At 37.8% G+C, this 18,962-nt stretch overlaps 1 protein-coding gene across 1 annotated transcript; it reads right to left on the reverse strand.

The window, feature by feature from the left end:
* Positions 1–12: 12 nt before the first annotated feature.
* On the reverse strand, positions 13–18,755 carry LOC142505794 (K(+) efflux antiporter 3, chloroplastic-like; the record flags this gene model as incomplete). The annotated part of the gene is made up of 16 exons (XM_075618905.1): positions 13–412; positions 865–1,026; positions 1,104–1,193; positions 1,601–1,762; positions 10,715–10,813; positions 10,889–10,960; positions 11,562–11,697; positions 11,778–11,959; positions 13,998–14,132; positions 14,846–14,947; positions 15,036–15,149; positions 15,234–15,284; positions 15,455–15,523; positions 16,687–16,764; positions 17,699–17,799; positions 18,707–18,755. Coding segments are annotated over 16 exons (1,860 nt in total), but the record flags the coding sequence as incomplete, so codon positions are not given.
* Positions 18,756–18,962: the final 207 nt, after the last annotated feature.

Raw genomic sequence — 18,962 nt, forward strand, 5'->3', positions numbered from 1 at the left:
AATAAACAGATATGAACAGAATCAAAATACTTCGTTGGATTAAGGCAGGATTTCAATGTATTTTGGTAACAAAAATTACTGAATTCAGCAAAATCTGGTATTTCCAGCCTCCTCCTAATCAATGATTTCACGTTTAGACATGCCTCAGAAACCACTAAGTATCCTCACTGGTAACACCTACTGGGTTCTTCATGTAAACTCTGTCGACGTGAGATTGCGTATTGTTTTCTGCATCAATTTCACAGTACAAGACGCCCTTAGCTTCTTCATCATTCAAGTCAAGCTCGCTGTTGTAAGACTGATTTGTAGTCGTGGGTAAGTCCAATGTGATGTCTTCATTTGTTCGTGTAACTCTCCGTGGTTCATCTTCATTAGAATAGAGTGGTGCTCCCATTGAGTCCACCACTCTCACCTTTCAACAACATTCAAGTCTCGTTGAAAATTCGTGCATTAAGCTTGTATACAAAAGTAAAAGCACAATAATACATCAGAAGCTGCCATCCTTGCAAAGTTTTAAGGGGAAAATAAAAAAATAGGAGTAGTTTTAGAACCAGATTTCCCAAAAGCTCAAGCTATGAGAGATGATCCGAAACTTTTACACTTAAAATGCTCCTTAGCATATAAGTCGGAGTGCAGGGAATGTATGTTCGAACTTAATATTTACGGCATATGCGTGAATTTCAATCAGTTGTTCGAAAAACCTAGAAAAATCATCCAAAAACAAATTCAACTGAATAGAAAAGGGATTTGCACACTAGTTCTGAAATTGAAACCTCCGCCCTCTGATATCATGTTAGAACCACTTCTTCTAGAAGTTTGAGCATATGCAAGATAGCTGTGATGTGTGTTCAAGTGATTAAGTACCTGCAATGGCTTCATGACATTCACCTTTGGATCATTAGTCCTTTCTAATGCGTCTTGAGCTTGTAATTCCATCGAATCTCGTACAAGCTGGCTCAGAAAGCTAACATCATTAGACATAACACCGAGTCCCTTCAAAAGCTTAGAGCCCAGCTGTAAACTTGTCTGCAAAAATCAATAAAACCAGTCTGAACACTTTATCATTCTAAAACGTTCCTTATTAAATATTGAGATCAGGATACCTCTGCATTTTCAAGAATTGCATCAGTTGCACCCGCTTTCTTCAAATCTAAGAGGTGCATCATGTCCCGAGCCCAAGCATATATAGGAACCTGTGATGCCAAATGTTACGAATGTACTAAACAAAACCTATAAGCTTGGGTAACGCCTTCGAGTAAATTTCTGTGTGACATGCCAATCTTCATGATTAATAGATAACTAATTAGCAAGCCACAGAGAATTAAGAATATGGATTATTTTTCACCTTCCACACATGACCAAGTAAATTGGCTATTCTGTTCCTTCGGTAGTTCCAAATTTTTTATTCAAGATCAACCAGAATTCCCCCTCCCACTTCCTAAAATATTTTGGCTTATATGTACGATATTTTGGCTTATATGTACGGTACATATTTTGGCTTATATGTACGATATTTTGGCTCTGGCCTACCTACTCCCATTTGTTGCTTTTTTTTTTTAGTAAGAGTAAAATGGATGGTTTGAAATACAGACTAATTTACCCCAGGGAAGGCGAGACGAATCCTCTGAACAGCCTCGGATGTTTTCTTCTTTCCTGTATACATTACCATCACAGCTTTGGGGGAGCCGATACCAGCAGACTGCAAAACTGCTGGACGGGAGCCATCGCCATAAAGGACTGGAAAACCAAGTTTTCTAGATGCCTATTATGGTAAAAACAAAAAAGAAACTTTTAACCAGATCATGAGATAAAATTTGTCTTGAACACGGAGCAAATATGTTTAAGATTCAGGGGAAAATGCTGCAAAATTCAAACATAATCAACTTTTCAAGTATTAATTCGAAGCATTTCCCAAGAAAAGAACAACTAAGATCTGATTCCATTAAAATTATCGCTAGGAGTTAGGAACCTAAGTTTAGTGTATCTGATTAGTCAAGAATCAAGTAGAAGAGAGTTCTAGAAACAGTGAATTGGGGAAGAGGAAATGGAAATTATATAAAAAAAGGGAGTTGGCTAGAGTTTGGGAATCGATTATTCTATATTTTGAGGGTTGAACTAGCTTTTGCTAGGGTAGGGGGTTTTAATCCTTGTAGAGATGTACATATGCAATTATATTTCAGCTTATGCCTTGAATCTTCTAGTCTCCGTTCATGTTGATTTCGGTAGTTGTAACATGATAAGTGTAATTTATTGCACTTCTATTGCATGTATTTAACTTGGATTTTTGTTATTTCTTGAGCGGTGTTGTGCGTTTTGTTGTCGTTTGTAGGAAACTTGGCAACAACTAAATATTTGTGGCATAAATGGCAAAGAAAGGCATTGAAAAATGGAAGGAAAAGAGGAAGGAAGGGCTGAAGATTTGGGCACAAGGATGGAGATTGCATCTATTCGAAGATGGAGAACACTTCTTCTATCTTTGTTTTATTTCTTCCCTTTTCATTGATTTCATTTTGGTGAATTGTTTCAAGACCATGTTTGGTTATTTTTTGAATTTTATCATGAACTAATTGTCTCATCTAGAGGGACGACGTAGCGAGACTGAAAACCATGTTTATGATCTTTTGACATAGTTATTGGAATTCATTGTATAGTTTAGTTGTGTTTTCCTGATTTAATGTTTTCAATTTACTAACCATAAGTTGAATGATTTGTGTTTAGATTCATCACTCGGGAAAGAAGAATTTGAACAAGATATAGGAAAATACATCAGTGGCTATTATAATGTTCGGAAGGCCAATAATTCCATTGAAGGAATAATTGTGTTGTATATGAATATTAGAATGGATATTAGATAATTAAACTCTATTCATCACTTGGGAAAGAGAATAGACCATTTTATGAATTATTGGCTAATAAATTAAGAAGAGTTTGCGGTGGACATGCTGTTAGAAATTGAACATGGTGGAAAGTCGAGCGAAATCGCACCTCTAGAATTCTCTCTAGTTGATCTTCACTTGCAAATCCATAATCTGTTTCTTGCAAAATTTAGTAATCGAATATCCTATCATCATTGAAGCTCTAATACGATTAAGCTCAAATTAGTTTCATATATTTAGTGTAATATCAATTATTTATTCTCCGTGGGAACGATACCCTACTTATCTTATACTAAAATTGTCATTATGCGCTTGTGATTAAAAAACGTTGTTTGTCTCGAAAATTGCGGGCGTGCCAGACACGTGTTTGTGCCAAATGTGAATGATCCGACTTCGTTTATCAAAAGTTGCGAGTCTCGATTCGACCGTTAGTTATAGTTCCTTCGATATGGCTTCAAAACTAAACGTATAAACTGAGTAAAATAAAGGAATTATAGAGAGAATCCATGGACAACATCAAACTTAAATATGCTGTTATGAATTAAAAACGACATTTTTTACAAAAAAGTTGGAGGAAATGAGAAAATACACTGCTTGAAAAATAAAAAATGAGCGAACAATTAATGATAGAATTCTGCAGAGTTTTTGCTGTAGATTTGTTGAATTTTTGTCGGGGGTTCTTGATTCTTTCGTTCCCATTTTTGTACAACTCCCCTAAACAGTTTGGCCATTTTCCACATCTATCCATGATGTGGAGTGGATCACCCCCTCCGTCATGGTCTTCAACTGACACTTTATGGGCTTGTTCATTGGGCCTTCTCATATTCTGCAGGCTTTTATAGTTGGTGGGTTTTCAAATATTTGGGCTAAACAACTGCCCCCTAGCCAATTTGGGCCAATGGCCAATTTGGCCCATTTTGGCTATTTGGCTACTTTGTTTGGTCTTCTAGCCATTCAAAGCTTAGCGTACAGTCATATGATTTTGAAAGGATTGGTTCTATGGATTTGAAGAAGAATTGACAGCTAGAATGCATGTTCTTCCTCCAACAGGTTAGATCCGAGTGTGCTTTCCCTGACCCCTTCCTTATCTCTTTTTTCCTCATTCCATTCACCCAAATCTACATCAGCACCCATCGATCTTCCCGAAGAAACTGCCGATTATATCGCCTTTGTAACGCCATCCAAGTTTCTGAAAATTGTCATCATCAAGCCACACCTTCTCAAGATAGATATATTTCACCATTTTTCCCAATCCTCTATCACAAAAACACAGTAGAATTTGCCACATTTCATGCTGCTCTCAAGGTGTTTGTGCCTATGTTTGAATGAGTTTTTTTTTTATGAGCAAAACCTTGCAATACTCACTGCTTGCACTTCAATAGAGCAACTTCCTTGGTGTGCATATTCAGAGCTTGGTCTATAGTTTATGCAACTTATATAATCTTCCATTTGCTTACACGATATGCACCAGCACAAGGAATTGTGATGCTCCACCAAATTCATTGAGGACGAGATCTCATTTACTGGAATTTTAGCAAGCCATAAATTCAAAAATGGCAAGATTCATTCCATCTAAAAAAGAAGTGACGCGTGCCACATCAATGACAACATATAGCACACACAAAGCATAATTTTGTTGATCAACACTCCATTATTTCTCATGTGATCACATTTATTTCACTTGAACATAGTTGGAGAAATCGAGGATTTATCTCAAAGGCCAATGCAAGCAGTACCTTAAATACCAATGGAGAAGGAAAATCTTGCCTCTTGGGAGTGTGTCGCCGGCCAATCCAAAATAAATTTCCAAGCTTGGATGAATATCTTTGCAACTGACTGAGCATTTATGTATGGAATGTCATACACATTGAAAGGAAAAAAAATACGTAGGCTAGGGACAGTAGGTGTACTTTTGGCACTTGTTTGCCATTGTTTGGCAAGTGTTTTTTATTATGTGTAGAGTTGGGAAAGTGGCTTGAAAGCCAAACTTTGTTGTTGGAAACATGTTGTTTACCTTATACATGCTGCTTAAGATTTGTTTTCATGTATTTGTATTTTGGCATTTCACATTTATAAGGGAAACTCTGCCAAAATTTTCTAAAAACTAAACAAACGGCAAAAAGCCTGTTTTCTTCAACATTGATGCAAACATGGTGGGTCAACACTGCTTGTTACCAATTAACTGTTAAACAACATTTTCCAAACAATACTCCCCAAGGATTCAAGATATGCCATAAACAAACATCACTTTTCATCAATTTGGCCAACCAACACAACAAATATTTCTCTCAAAATACATCAACTACATCGGATTCCATGAGCAATTATTTTATTTATTCACAATGCTCCATCATTATTTACAAAAAACTTCAGCAAGGAATGGCTTAAAAGCCTATTCCTCACATATTTACAGAATCTTCTTATAAGTCAATATGACAAAACTAACTAAAGTAACCATCCAGCCTACTTTGTACAACACTTCTCATCTATTCCATCTTTTTGAACCATCTGTCTCCGGCTGTCGATCTTTCATCTGAGCCGGAGCTAAGATTAAATCCTCCATTTGTAACTCTTCTTCCTTGGTACCTCCATATTCCTCCTCAAATATAACTCCAGCCCCATCAATATCCCACAACTCCTGAGGCTGTACTTCGTTCACCAGCTGCTGCATTTTGGCTTTCCATTCGGAAGTTGCAGCCACTTCCATCTCCTCTTTGGTGAACTTAATCATCGACCTCTTCGATAATAGGTCGGACCATGGGTCGAGGAGAGACCATGGCCGTGGGTTTGAGAATTTTTTCAACTGCTTCTCTCACTTTTTGAGTATCCATGTAGACTGCCCCTTGCTGTCCATTCACCTTGTAGTCACGAATTTTAATAGGACCGAAGGCTCCATCATAATATCTAGCCTCTACAGCATTGGAATTAGATTGATACGGCTGCGAATCAGCCAGTATCACTTCCAACTCATCTCCTTTCCACATCAACAATAACTGGTGCATGGGAGGATGAAACACAATGATTGGAATGAATCCAATCCCTCCCTGACAAAACATGGAAGCTAGCACTGGAATTGATCACGAAAAGAGCTGACATATAGGATCGAAACCCTACAGTAACATTTGCTGGTAAAACTCCCAAGGTTTTGGTGGATTCTCCAGTAAAAGCTGCCATAGAGACTTCTGTCGGAATCAAGTCTTCCACACCTTTCCCCAACTTCTGCAGAATTCTATGGGGTAGAATATTGACAGCAGATCCACTATCTATCAATACTCTAGATACATGTTTTTCATTAACATGCGCTATGATATAAAGTGGTTTGATATGTTTAGTCATTTCATTGGTAGGTTTCTTCATAACCACTCTTTTCTCTTCATCAACGAGAACTCCAGTACAATCTTTTGAAACATTATTCTGGACGGAATCTGTAGCAATTTCATTTCCTATAAATCCACCAGACCCAAACAGTCTTTTGCGTTTGAACTCATCAGGTAACATTAATGATCTCGTGGCACACTCAAATGAGACAAGAATCTGCCCTACCTTGAAGGCAGCTTTCTTGACCACGTTACTGTCTTGCTCCGACAGCAAGTCATTACCTTCTTCCTCATTATCTTCAGTAGCCTTCCTCCCAAATTTTTTCTTCTCTTTGAATGAATCCTCCATCTTAGATCTCCGCTCGACAGCTTTTTCTCTCAACACACGTCGTTTTTGGGTTCGAGAAAGAGGTTTTGGGAACTTTGGATGTTCTACCCGCTTCCATATGCCTTCAGGGATTGCTCTCTGAGGAACGACAAAACGGGGTCTCCTTTCATCTTTTTTATTAGAGCCTGGAGGTGTTGACCTCTGTATCATCGTCTGGACTAAGTGCGGGTCTTTTCTTCTCTCGTCATTCACCAACCGAGGAAACGAGTTCCTTCTGAGGTACTGGTTCTCTGGCCTTTTGGCCATAGATTCCTTATCATACCTCATATTCCTCCCACTATAATGCACACTGCTCACATTGCAATAGTGATCTTTTTCACGAAAAATTCCTGCTTTGTTCTCTTTAATCTCAAATATCATTTTCCAAGGCACCCAACACTTCTTTAAAGTAAATCCCGGCCTAATGGACACGTCCCTGTTTCCACTCTTTCTCCTCTCATTGATCAAGAAACGCAAGTCAGTACTGCTCATGTTCACATTGGCTACCGGGGGGAGATGGTCTTCATCCACTATCATTGTTTCTTTTTCCTCGGGAAATTTCAGGACCCCCTTGTTGATTCTTTCCTGCAAGACATTCTTGAACACCCAACAAGCATTAGTATTATGGTTGAAGGAATTGTGATACTTACAGTAATCTCTTCCTTTCAACTCCTCCCTATTGGGCAGCTTGTGATCTAAGGGGAAGGTTACGAATTTTTCCTTCACCAAATGATCAAAAAGTTCTTCTGTCTTTGATGCATCAAAGGTATAAGGCGTTTGAACTGGAGAAGACTTTTTTCTGGGAAATTCTTCATTCTTGTGCTTCAACAACGGGACTATACATGATCCAAAATTCACCACTTCTGCCAAGGCAACTTCTTCAACTTCCTGGAAGTAAGAGCCAACAGTAGACTTCCTTTTATGACTTTTCTCACGCAATAATTCCTCATACTCTGATACCTTGGCAGCAAGCTCATAAAAATCGCGGAATTCCATCCCTTGGAATTTCTTTCTCAACTCAAAGTCAAGTCCTCGCTGTGCCATTTTCACATATTCTGATTCTGGAATGAAAACTTTGCACCCACTCTTCACTCTTTTGAATTCGCAAATGAAATCATTAGCAGATTCTCCCGGCTTCTGAACCACTCTCGACAATTCCGCTATACTGATATCAGGTACTGTTCTGAAAAACTGTATGGAACTGGCGTTCCATGTCATGCCAAGTCATAATAGAATTCCGAGGTAGTGTGGCATACCAAGTAAACGCAGTACTAGTCAATGAATTGGGAAATAAACGTAGCTTGTAGTTGGAAAAATTATCCAAATTTGCTAGTTCCCCACACTGTATTGTAAACCTCGCCACATGTTCCACGCTAGATTGACCATCTTCCCCCGAGTACAAAGTAAAGTCTGGAGTGCGATATCCTCGTGGGTAAGGATTTTCACGATCAACCATATCAGGATACGGTTTGTGAAACTCTGGCCGGTTGATTGGCCTCACTCCTGGGCCATACAACTCTTGAATAACGTCCCGTACCGTGTCAAAATCCAACACTGGAGTTTGTCGTACCCGGTGTGGAAGATAGATTGCCTCCCGGGTGTTATTCCCCGAACCTGGCACTGAATATCCACGCATTCCCCCATCACCATACATCCCTGGATGCAAGTTAGGAGACGTCACAGAGAACATATTACCAGCCATTTGTTTCCTGTTACTGCAATTTTGGAATTTAAACCCTAATTCCTCATCCTTTTTGTGCGGAGGAGTGTACCTTCTTTCCCTGGCAGATTCAGGAATCAGTGCTTCTCCCAAGCGGCGATTTTCACCTGCTTGAGGAATCCCCGATCCTTGGCCTTGATCTTTAAATAGTTTAGTGTCCGCTTCTTGAAGTTTATCATTTTCTGATGCAACAACCTCTCCTTTTGCAGACTTCCTCCATTCCTTCACTTCTGCCACAAATTCCATCATAACATTAGCGAAAGCTTGGGTCATTTCTCTGAGATCACTGCGGATATTCTTTTCCATAGTCAACATGAAGTTTGTTGAAGGTCCATCACTACCAGAAACGACAACTCCTTCCTTCATAGTCTCCTCTTCGAACTGGTGAACAAGTCTTTCAACAGTTCTTCCATCTGCAACAGTTTCTTCTTCCTGTGAGCGATGACCTTTCCCCTGTGATGGAGCAATCCTTCATTCTTCTCAGTACGCTTTGGAGGCATTGGGTCCCACCGGGCGTGCCAACTTGTTTGTCTCGAAAATTGCGGGCGTGCCAGGCACGTGTTCGTGCCAAATGTGAATGATCCGACTTCGTTTATCAAACGTTGCGAGTCTCGATTCGAGCATTAGTTATAGTTCCTTCGATATGGCTTCAAAACTAAACGTATAAACTGAGGAAAATAAAGGAATTATAGAGAAAATCCATGGACAACATCAAACTTAAATATGCTGTTATGAATTTAAAAGACATTTTTTACAAAAAAATTGGAGGAAATGAGAAAATACACTGCTTGAAAAATAAGAAATGAGCGAACAATTAAAGATAGAATTCTGCAGAGTTTTTGCTGTAGATTTGTCGAATTTTTGTCGGGGGTTCTTGATTCTTTCGTTCCCATTTTTGTACAACTCCCCTAAACGCTTTGGCCATTTTCCACGTCTATCCATGATGTGTCGTGGATCACCTCCTCCGTCATGGTCTTCAGCTGACACTTTATGGGCTTGTTCATTGGGCCTTCTCATATTCTGCAGGCTTTTATGGTTGGTGGGTTTTCAAATATTTGGGCTAAACAAACGCGCAACAAGTTTTTGGCACCGTTGCCATGAAATGAATTTCATATGATTTATACTAAATTGAATTTCATCTTGATGTAATGAATTATTGTTGGGTATACTTGACTTGATTTGGATGATACTTTGAACCCAATGTTCACCCGGAAAATCATTTTCATCTGTGCAAGGATTGAATTTGGAAGAAAATGGTTAGAAACGTGAGTTACGTCACAGAATTTAAGAGTTTGTGAAGTTCATCAGTTGCGTGATTATATCCGGGTGTTGGATTGGTTGTATAGGATTGGCATATCACACAGACATACAAAATTTTGAGCGAGAACTGATGAACACTCGATAGAAGATTTAAACGTTAGATCTCTGAGGCTTGTTGCTTTCACAGTATTTCACGACTTTATTTTGTTTTCTCGTATTTTGATTCGTTGATTTTCCATTTCTTTGTTTTTGTTTTATTTTGTTTTGCTTCGGACTAGCAAAAGTCTAAGTTTGTGATATTTGATAAGTGAATTTATTGTACTTCTATTGCATGTATTTAACTTAGATTTTTGTTATTTCTTGAACGGTGTTATGCGTTTTGTTGTCGTTTTTGTCGTTTGTAGGAAAGTAGGCAACAACTAAATATTTGTGGCATAAATGGCAAATAAAGGCATTGAAATATGGAAGGAAAAGAGAGAAGGAAGGGCTGAAGAATGACCAAATCAGAAGGTCTATATTTCCATTGAAGCCTTTGAAGGAATTATTGTTTTGTTCATGTTATTTAATATTTGATTGTTAATAGGAATATTAGAATCGATATTAGATAACTAAATTCTATTCATCACCTGGGAAAAAGAATAGATCATTTTGTGAATTCTTGGCTAATAAATTAGAAGAGTTTGCAGTGGACATGCTGTTAGAAACTAAACATGGTGGAAAACCGAGCGAAATCGCACCTCTAGAATTCTCTCTCTAGTTGATCTTCGATTCCAAATCCATAATATGTTTCTTGCAAAATTTTAGTAATCGAATATCCTATCATCATTGAAGCTATAAATAGGATTAAGTTCAGGTTGGTTTCATAAATTTAGTGTAATATCAATTATTCATTCTTTGTAGGAACGATACTCTACTTATCATATACTAAAACTTGACATCGTGCGCTTGCGAGCGAAAAACAAACATCATAACACTAGGACCATGTACTATGGTATCTTTTTCTCTCTAGACATGGGGGCTGTAAGATTTTATAACCACAGCACCATATTACCAGCACTATTAATAATGTGCTACACACAACTAGACAAGCAAGCACTACACCTAAACCTTCATAACATTTTGATTCCTTGCAAAAACTGGTTTTCCATTCTCATGTGATTTTCTTAACACTTACCTTCACAATGGAAGGGTCAAGATCAAAAGCAACATAAGGCCATCCTGCAACACCATCTATCACAGAAGCCAATGGAGTGGACAAGAAATTGGCAAGAACCTTGAAGAGGAGAAATTGTCGATCAAAATTGACTAATGCTGTTCAGCTAAACAAATAGTTTATAGACTGCTGTACCTGAGCTTTTCGTCCAAATCCAACAATAACAATAGGTTCGCTGGCATTAAAATTTACTGAGTCATCGGTTTTCTGCATCATCATAATATTTCAGTCAATAACTCAAAAGTATTATTTAAATATTTCAGATAGATTTGCTTTTTAAGAAATTGAAGTAACAGAGAAAAACAAAGCTGTCTTAGCATTCACAGATCCGGATGTCACACCTTGTAGATTGCCTAAAGATGCAATAATGAAAGACACAAAGAAGTGGCCTCTCCTTTAGCTAATCATTCCACCAAGCGTTCTCCATCAAGACTTTGTGCCAGTGTGGATGTTTACAACACAAGATAGTTATTTTAGGTACAAATTAACTTCGCTAGCTAATTGAACCATGTTAATTATTGTGGTGTTGCTAGGGATTATGATATTAAATCAAAGCCCATTATACTATATAAAAGAAGGCCTAAGGCCCAAGAGTGAATTAAGTGGGAAAGGGGTGAGCAGATAGTATATTAGAGAAGGGAGAGAGAAAGTTGATTATTGATTGAGAATATTCCATTTTAGATTACTAGCTAGTGCTAGGGAGTACACAGAGACTTTTCTGAACCAGCCTAACAGGTGTACATTTTATAATTTAGCCCCATCCTCTATAGTTGCTATATATAAAATTCAATGCGTTTCAGAGACTTACACTCTCATTTTCAAACTTTTCACCAATAAAATCAGCTACCTTTCTTCCTACTTCATTGAGTAGAGGGGTCAGTGCCATAGACAGAACAACAACAATTATGAGAAGTTTATTCAGCTCTAGTGGCAGCACACCAAGCCTATGAAAGTGTATAAAAGTTAGCCTGTAATAGGAAACCCAAATAAAGAACATTGCACTCAAGCAAGAAAAGTCACAAACCTGTTTGCTAAAGAGAAAACAACAAATCCAAATTCACCTCCCTGGGAAAGAAGCAAACCTATCCTCACACTCTCTTGGAGAGTTAATCCAACTCGTGGACCTATTGCTGTTATAATCAATGTCTTGATTATTATCAACCCCGCCAAGAGTGAAAATACATTTGGCCATTCTCGGATAAGAAGCTGCACAAAACAAGTACAATTGTAAAACATGTTATCAGCTTTCTAAAGGACAAAAGCGTGATGAAAATAACATTTGAGAAGAAGATTATGTGAAGGTAAAGGTAGTTGTTAAAGAATATATTTTGGCATCATATTTGATATTAAGTGACAAATGCATTCTAAATTAAGAGGATTAATATAGATAACCCCCTGGACATTGTGTCGTTGATATAGACCTTTATGGCCGAACCACATAAATTTTCCGGTCTCTTGTACAGAGGGACTTTTGTTGCAGAAAAATCGGATTTTTCTGCAAAAGCTTTCGCCTTTGATAACTCGTATTACCGCTTTTGTCCACAATTCATGCCATGATGGGTATCAAAACTTTACAGAGGGTGGCTCATGATTTCAACTAGGCAGGTACGTGGCAGCATGTGATGAACTTCATCGCCACTTGCCTTGTTTGCCAACGGAATAATGTTTAACAACTTCAGCCGTCGGGGCTCCTGCAACCCCTACCTATCCCACATCAGGTTTGAGCGGATATTTCGAGTGTTTTTGTCGAAGGGCTTCCCTCTTCTCATGGGAAAAATGTGCTCTTCGTCGTCGTTGAATGATTCTCCAAATATGCACATTTATTGCCCTATCACACCTTTATACGGCTGTTTCGGTGGCAAGAATATTCCTTGACAACGCATTTAAACTGCACAGGCTGCCCGAATCCCATCAGCGATAGGGATGTTACTTTTATGAGTTCTTTTTGGAAGGAGTTGTTTCGGTTGCAAGGTTCCAAGCTTTGTTCCAGTTCTTCTTACCACCCACAAGCGGATTGGCAAACAGAGGTTGTTAATAGAGTTTTAGAAATGTATCTATGGTGCTTTGCATGTGATTACCTGAAGAAGTGGGTGGAGTGGCTCGCTGGGGCTGAATATTGCTACAATACGAGCTTTCACTCTTCTTTGTGGGCTTCACATTTTGAGGTCTTCTTCAGCCGACAGCCACCTCAAATGCTATCATATTGCCCAGGTATCGCTCGCCTCAAGGCTGTGGATCATTTGTTACTCTTTCGGGATAAGGTGCTGCAAGATGTAAGGTATCAGTTGTTGCATGCACAAAACCATATCAAAGTGCAATACGACAGCAACCACCGGGAGGTGCACTTTGATGTGGATGATTTGGTTTTTTTGAAACTTCAGCCTTACCGCCATCTGAGTTTGTCCGCCCGAGCTAATCGGAAGTTATCTCCCAGGTTCTATGGGCCTTATAAGGTGTTGGCACGTGTTGGTTCAGTCTCTTATAAGCGGGAACTTCTGGAGTCCACCAAAATGCATCCAAACTTCCATATTTTGTTCCTGAAGCCTTTCCTTGGGATTGAGTCCAGTGAGCCCACGCTTCCCTCTCTCCATCCAGGCGAGACCCTTCCTACTCCTTAGGTGATCCTTGACCAGCATGTTCACAACGGCAGGATGAAATTGCTGATCCATTGGCACGGTTTATCACCAGCTGAAGCTTCCTGGGAAGATACTTCATTATTCGTGCAGTGTTTCCCGCCTTTGTGTTTGCGGACAACCACCGTACTCAAGGGGTGGGTGATGTCACGAGCACCGCAACGATCCAGGAAAGCGAGGAAGTCCAGTAATCCAAGTTTACCAGAGGCAACAACCATGGCCGTTTCAAGCTCAAGGATTTGGATTTTCACATATCAATTTATTTTGAATTTTGATAGGACTCGGCATTTAGGATTGGTTTTGCTTTTCAGATTTGATGTTTATCTTCTTTAGGGTTTGGTGGTCTAGGACTCTTTTGTATTTATGTTAATCTTGCCTTGACTAAAAGTTATCAAATATTTTCCAAACAAAAGTGTTGAGATCTTGAGGTTCTCTCAAATCGAGCCTCAGCACATTTTATACAGTTGGTCACAAGGGTAGAAAATCTAATAAGAAGAAGGGGAATCTGGAATCTTCAGATTTCCCCGTCAATCAATCTATTACACGATCCTTTGCTCGAGAATGTAACGACAAAATCTAAGCTGGTGAAAACTGACAAGACAAATAAATACCTGTGTCTCGATAGAAGTCCCAGTCGTCACAAAAAATAACCCAAGAAGTAATCCTCTCAATGGCCTAATGTCAGCTTCAAGTTGTGTGCGGAAGTTTGTTTCTGCTAGAAGGGCCCCAGCTAGAAAAGCTCCTAGCTGCAAATGAATATATGAACAATACATCTATTTCCCATGCTTCGGGACCAAATTACACAAACTCTCCACCAAAATCATAATCACATCTACCTATAAGGTTCAGAATTGTTTATAAAAATTTAGTGCAAAATAAACTTTTTTTTTTTTTTGGATAAGAAACTATCATATTGCTAATAATAAGAGAAAGGTTACATTGCGAAGTGGATAAGCGATCCACGAAACAAAGACTAAGAAATGGAAATTAGACTAAGTTTAAGACTATCAATAATTCATCATGAAATAAAACACCAATCCCTAACAGGATCTGAAAATAGTAGATGTTTAAACGCCGGAGTCGCTACTGTCCATCTTGTCACCCTGATCTTAACTGTTCCCACAGATTCTCTGAAAGCTCTTCTATGTCGTTGAATAGTCTGTTGTTGCGTTCCAGCCATATCGACCAAAATAAGCAATGAATAATGATGCACCAGAAATGTTTTAGGCCTTTTCCTTTAAGGTAGCTATGTTCCATAAGGTACATCTACCTTGTCTCAGAATCTATCAAAATGTTAACATATGTACCAGAAACAAAATAATGTGTTTACATCTACCTTGTCTCAGAATCTATCAAAATGTTAAGATATGTTAACCTAAACAAAATTTGAAATATTCAACTTGACAACTATGTTTATATCAGTCTTATCCAACAGTTTACAAAAGATACAAAATCAAACCGTGTCACTGAAGCCCAATTTTTGTGTTATAAGTGATGTCCCAGAAACAGTCAGCAAGCAGAGAGCAACGAAAGCTTCTGAACTTCTAGTTTCCGCAACAACCTGCAATCAACAACCAAGATTCAACAACCACAGCATATACAAAAATGCATCTGAAAATTTATTCTCCTCAAACAGCACTAATGCAGACCTCAAAAACCCGCCTCAGAAAATATTTTCCTCCTAGAGAAAGCAGACCTAGTCCACCTAAAGCTTTTAAACTTGCTTCAGCTAGCATTGGCCAAATACTTTCTTGCGCGAAATTCTGCAGATTATACATATTGAAGTGCCAGTATAAGTTGAGTAGCAACAACGTTAGGATGCTTGGAAGAATAAGTATTTAAACTACCTGGCTTTCCAACACCGGCAATACAACGAGAAGGGGGACAACTGCAATATCCTACAAATATGCGTAGTATGACCAAGAATAGGTAACAGACTTCACATGTTATGAAGAATTGAGTAAGACCAACCCAGCCAGTTCAGGGGGAAAAAAGGGAAAGCAAGAGCATGATAAGAAATATTTAGAAAATACATGAAACAAGGGATAAAGAAAATGAAATAGAGAACCTGGAATAAAAGTATGCCCAGTGTTGCCGAGCCAAATTTAGTTGGAAGTTCTCCCTTCTCTGCGAGAAGCTATATATCACATGAAAGAATAATGTCACCCAAGAGGCATATATGGTGGTACTAAACCATCCAAAAAGATCCAACCCATGTCGTATCAAAATCGGAATAGTCTCTTCATTTCCTAATATTACAGATGCTGAGAGAATCACAGACAAAAATTATATTGAACAAAAGCAATCTGATACAGCCATATCCCTTAAAATGCATACAGATTAAACTTGAGCATATTACAGTCAGTCCCCAACACACCATCATCATTATTAGTAAAGAAACACGATCGAAAAGTCTTCAAAATGAGGAGACTTAAAACGCATACAGATTAAACTTGAGCTTATTACAGTCCACAGTCTCCAATGCACCACCATCATTATAAGTAAATATATACGATTGAAAAGTCCTCAAAATGAGGAGAGTTAAAATCAGTTTTAGCACATGATACAAAACTATTAGCATGCTCAATAACTCCTTGATAAGAAAGCTAACTACTTCAAGAAAATGATTGTATTACATCTTGGTGTTAGGCTTTAGAACCAGGAAATATGTTTCAAAATGCCATTATGATAGCTTATTAATGATTATTGTGTACTAAAGATCACACTATCAATTATAAACAATAAAAAGCATCTGTCTTTACATGATAGACAAAACGGTGATGTGTACAAATAATTGTTTTGGCCAAGGAATTGTTGACAAACATATGAGTTCTAATGGTTTAAATTTTAATCGAGTACTAGTGTACTTTTAATCATACCTTAGGTAATTAGTTCTTTATAAAAGAATATCTAGAATTTTAAACATGCAATACAGCCGTTTATAAACGTCATATTTTTTATGAACTAATGATTACTAACTGGTACCTCGAGACTTGACAATCATACTATCGTAACATTTCTTTTTGACACAGGAATCAAATTATTGCATGATGAATTAGTTTGCATTTAATATAGTTTTATGCATGATAAAGGTTCTAAAGATACTCAAATAAAAGTTCCATGCACGCACTACCACCTCATAAGTTAAACAGCTTAGATTAGATGTATAAAATGGAGATTAAAAAGGACATGAAATATTAGAGAAAAATCTGGCATCTTTTAGAGAGTAATGTGCACTTGTACAAGTGGCTGAATACAAAAAATGATCCTTTTCTCTAATCAATTTTTAAGCTGAAATACCTGAAGAACAAAGGCTGAAGACGACAACGAAAGTGCAGCACCAATTACCACAGCTTCATCAACACTTCGAATATTGACCTACAATTTTTGACAACTCTATTGCAGGTCCAACAGAAGACAAGACAATACCAGTGACTTAAAAAATAATAACAAATGTACAAATAAAAACATGACATAATAATAAATCAAGACATCAGGAAATCTCTGTGCTTAACTCTCATTGTATGTCTAATACATAGAAAAGACATCAACGCATGAGGTTACGATAATCGACTGTTGACATACAATAATCGACTGTTGACAGATCAGTAATCACAATATGCACGACAACTGTAACAGGTTGCACCTGTAGTTAGTAATTCACCTGGGAATATTAAAATAGGAACTGCATAAACATAGATGGTGGCTTCTAGGTAGTATATATCATATTGCAAACTATTATGAAGAACGGAATCATAAACTGTGAGTCAAAAGCAAAAATATATATAAGAACTGCTTCCTTGCACATGGCAGGTCTCGAGGATGCTAAAGAAGAAATATTTGTTCCATGAGACAATTAAAGGATTGTTAGCCATTTTCTTTTCTTTTTTTCATATATTAGGAACATGCATAAATCAGGAGTATTAGAAAATTTTTTATTTATTCTTATTTTATAATTCTAAATATTTCTAACTGCTCCTAAAATTAGTTCTAGAATTGCTCTCTAATTATCCATACCACTGTCCTTGAAGGAAATATTCAGTTTTTGTCTCTCTATTTTTTTCTTATCTTTTCCAATGCGTCATCCAGCCAAATGCCAATTTGACATAAGATAAATATCAACTTGCCACAGCTGGAGAAAAACAACAGTATCGGTAATTTTTAGAATTACTGTTTAAAAAAATTGTCGACCATGATTGAATTCCCTGTTTTCATTTAGCATATAAAGTGCAAAATACAGATAAGTCCAAGATCACCCTTTTAAGACAGCACACTGTCAATTAAAACAGTTGGCTGGTAAAAAAATTCTTACCAAATCAGGCCTCGAGTGAAACAGAAACTTCAAAATTCTTGTTCCGACAGCACCATTTGGGGGAAGCTCAAATGCCGTGAATGCTAGAGTGATAGTAAAACCTTCAATAGAGAAAAACCATAAAAAAATACTGAGTTATACAAAATTTTATTAGCATTTGTCCAATATTACATGCTGAAAGGGTTAGGATGTGCGATATGTGATCATGTGAAAAAAATCCAAAATATGGTATTGAGGTTTTATTAGTCAAAAGAGAAAAGCATTGTCCCGCACAAGAAAAGGGCTCTTTGGGGATGAACATTTGGTCGCTAAGTGAGTCTCTGAGTATACTCTTCATGGTAGCCACATCCGCATGAAGAATCATAACTGGGGATACAAAAATAGATTGTAGCCAGATCCTAGGCCAGTGAATGAATTATCGCTCTTCAGCAAGGATAAGAAAATAACTACCATTGCACGTGATGAACATAAGAAAACACAATGAGCATCATGATGGAAAAATGCGCTGGGGCAGAAATATGTGTAGAACTGTGGATTGAGAAAGGACTTGGCGCAGAATACATGTTCCTGATTGACGATAAAGTGCAAGCAGATAGGCACCAGGGCAGACTTTAATAAGTGGTTGCTAAAGTGAAAGGTCAATGACACAGTGGATATTTTACAATATTTGATAAGAAAGTAATCAAGTGCCTGCACCTAAATGTGCAGTAGTTGATGCACAGCTAAAACATTCAGGTGGAAAACAGATATGCAGGGTGGAGTCTAGCCTCTTTGACAAGATTCACATTAAGCATCGGAACTTTTAAGCTCAAGAAGTCCATAACCTTCTTATGTTCTGATGTTCCCTAGAAAGTCCAAACATACACTATGATATATATGCATGAACAAGTGTTACTACTTAAATGAAAATAAAGAACTACAGCCTAGTCCATTATTTTAATTACTTGAATGTTTAGAACCACATTTCCACACCCTGAACATCATGCTAGAATTGCTGTGAAAGCATACCTGAGTTAGCCCCAGGCCAAATGCAAACTTCGCAAGAGCTCTCAAGCGATCAAGTGAGAGCTCCAAACCCATCTCAAATAACTGCAAGAAACATCTGTTAGTTGAAAACATCAGATAACATTTTTCACTTGGAATAACAAACTTGACAATGCAAAGTAAAATGCCTAAACAGCTAAGAAAACTGACTTCAAAATATAATAAAGCAATGAAAATTTATAATACCTTTACATTCGAAAAAATTCAAATACCAGTCGAC

Source organism: Primulina tabacum, chromosome 1 (assembly GCF_025594145.1).
Source record: "Primulina tabacum isolate GXHZ01 chromosome 1, ASM2559414v2, whole genome shotgun sequence".
NCBI lineage: Eukaryota > Viridiplantae > Streptophyta > Magnoliopsida > Lamiales > Gesneriaceae > Primulina > Primulina tabacum.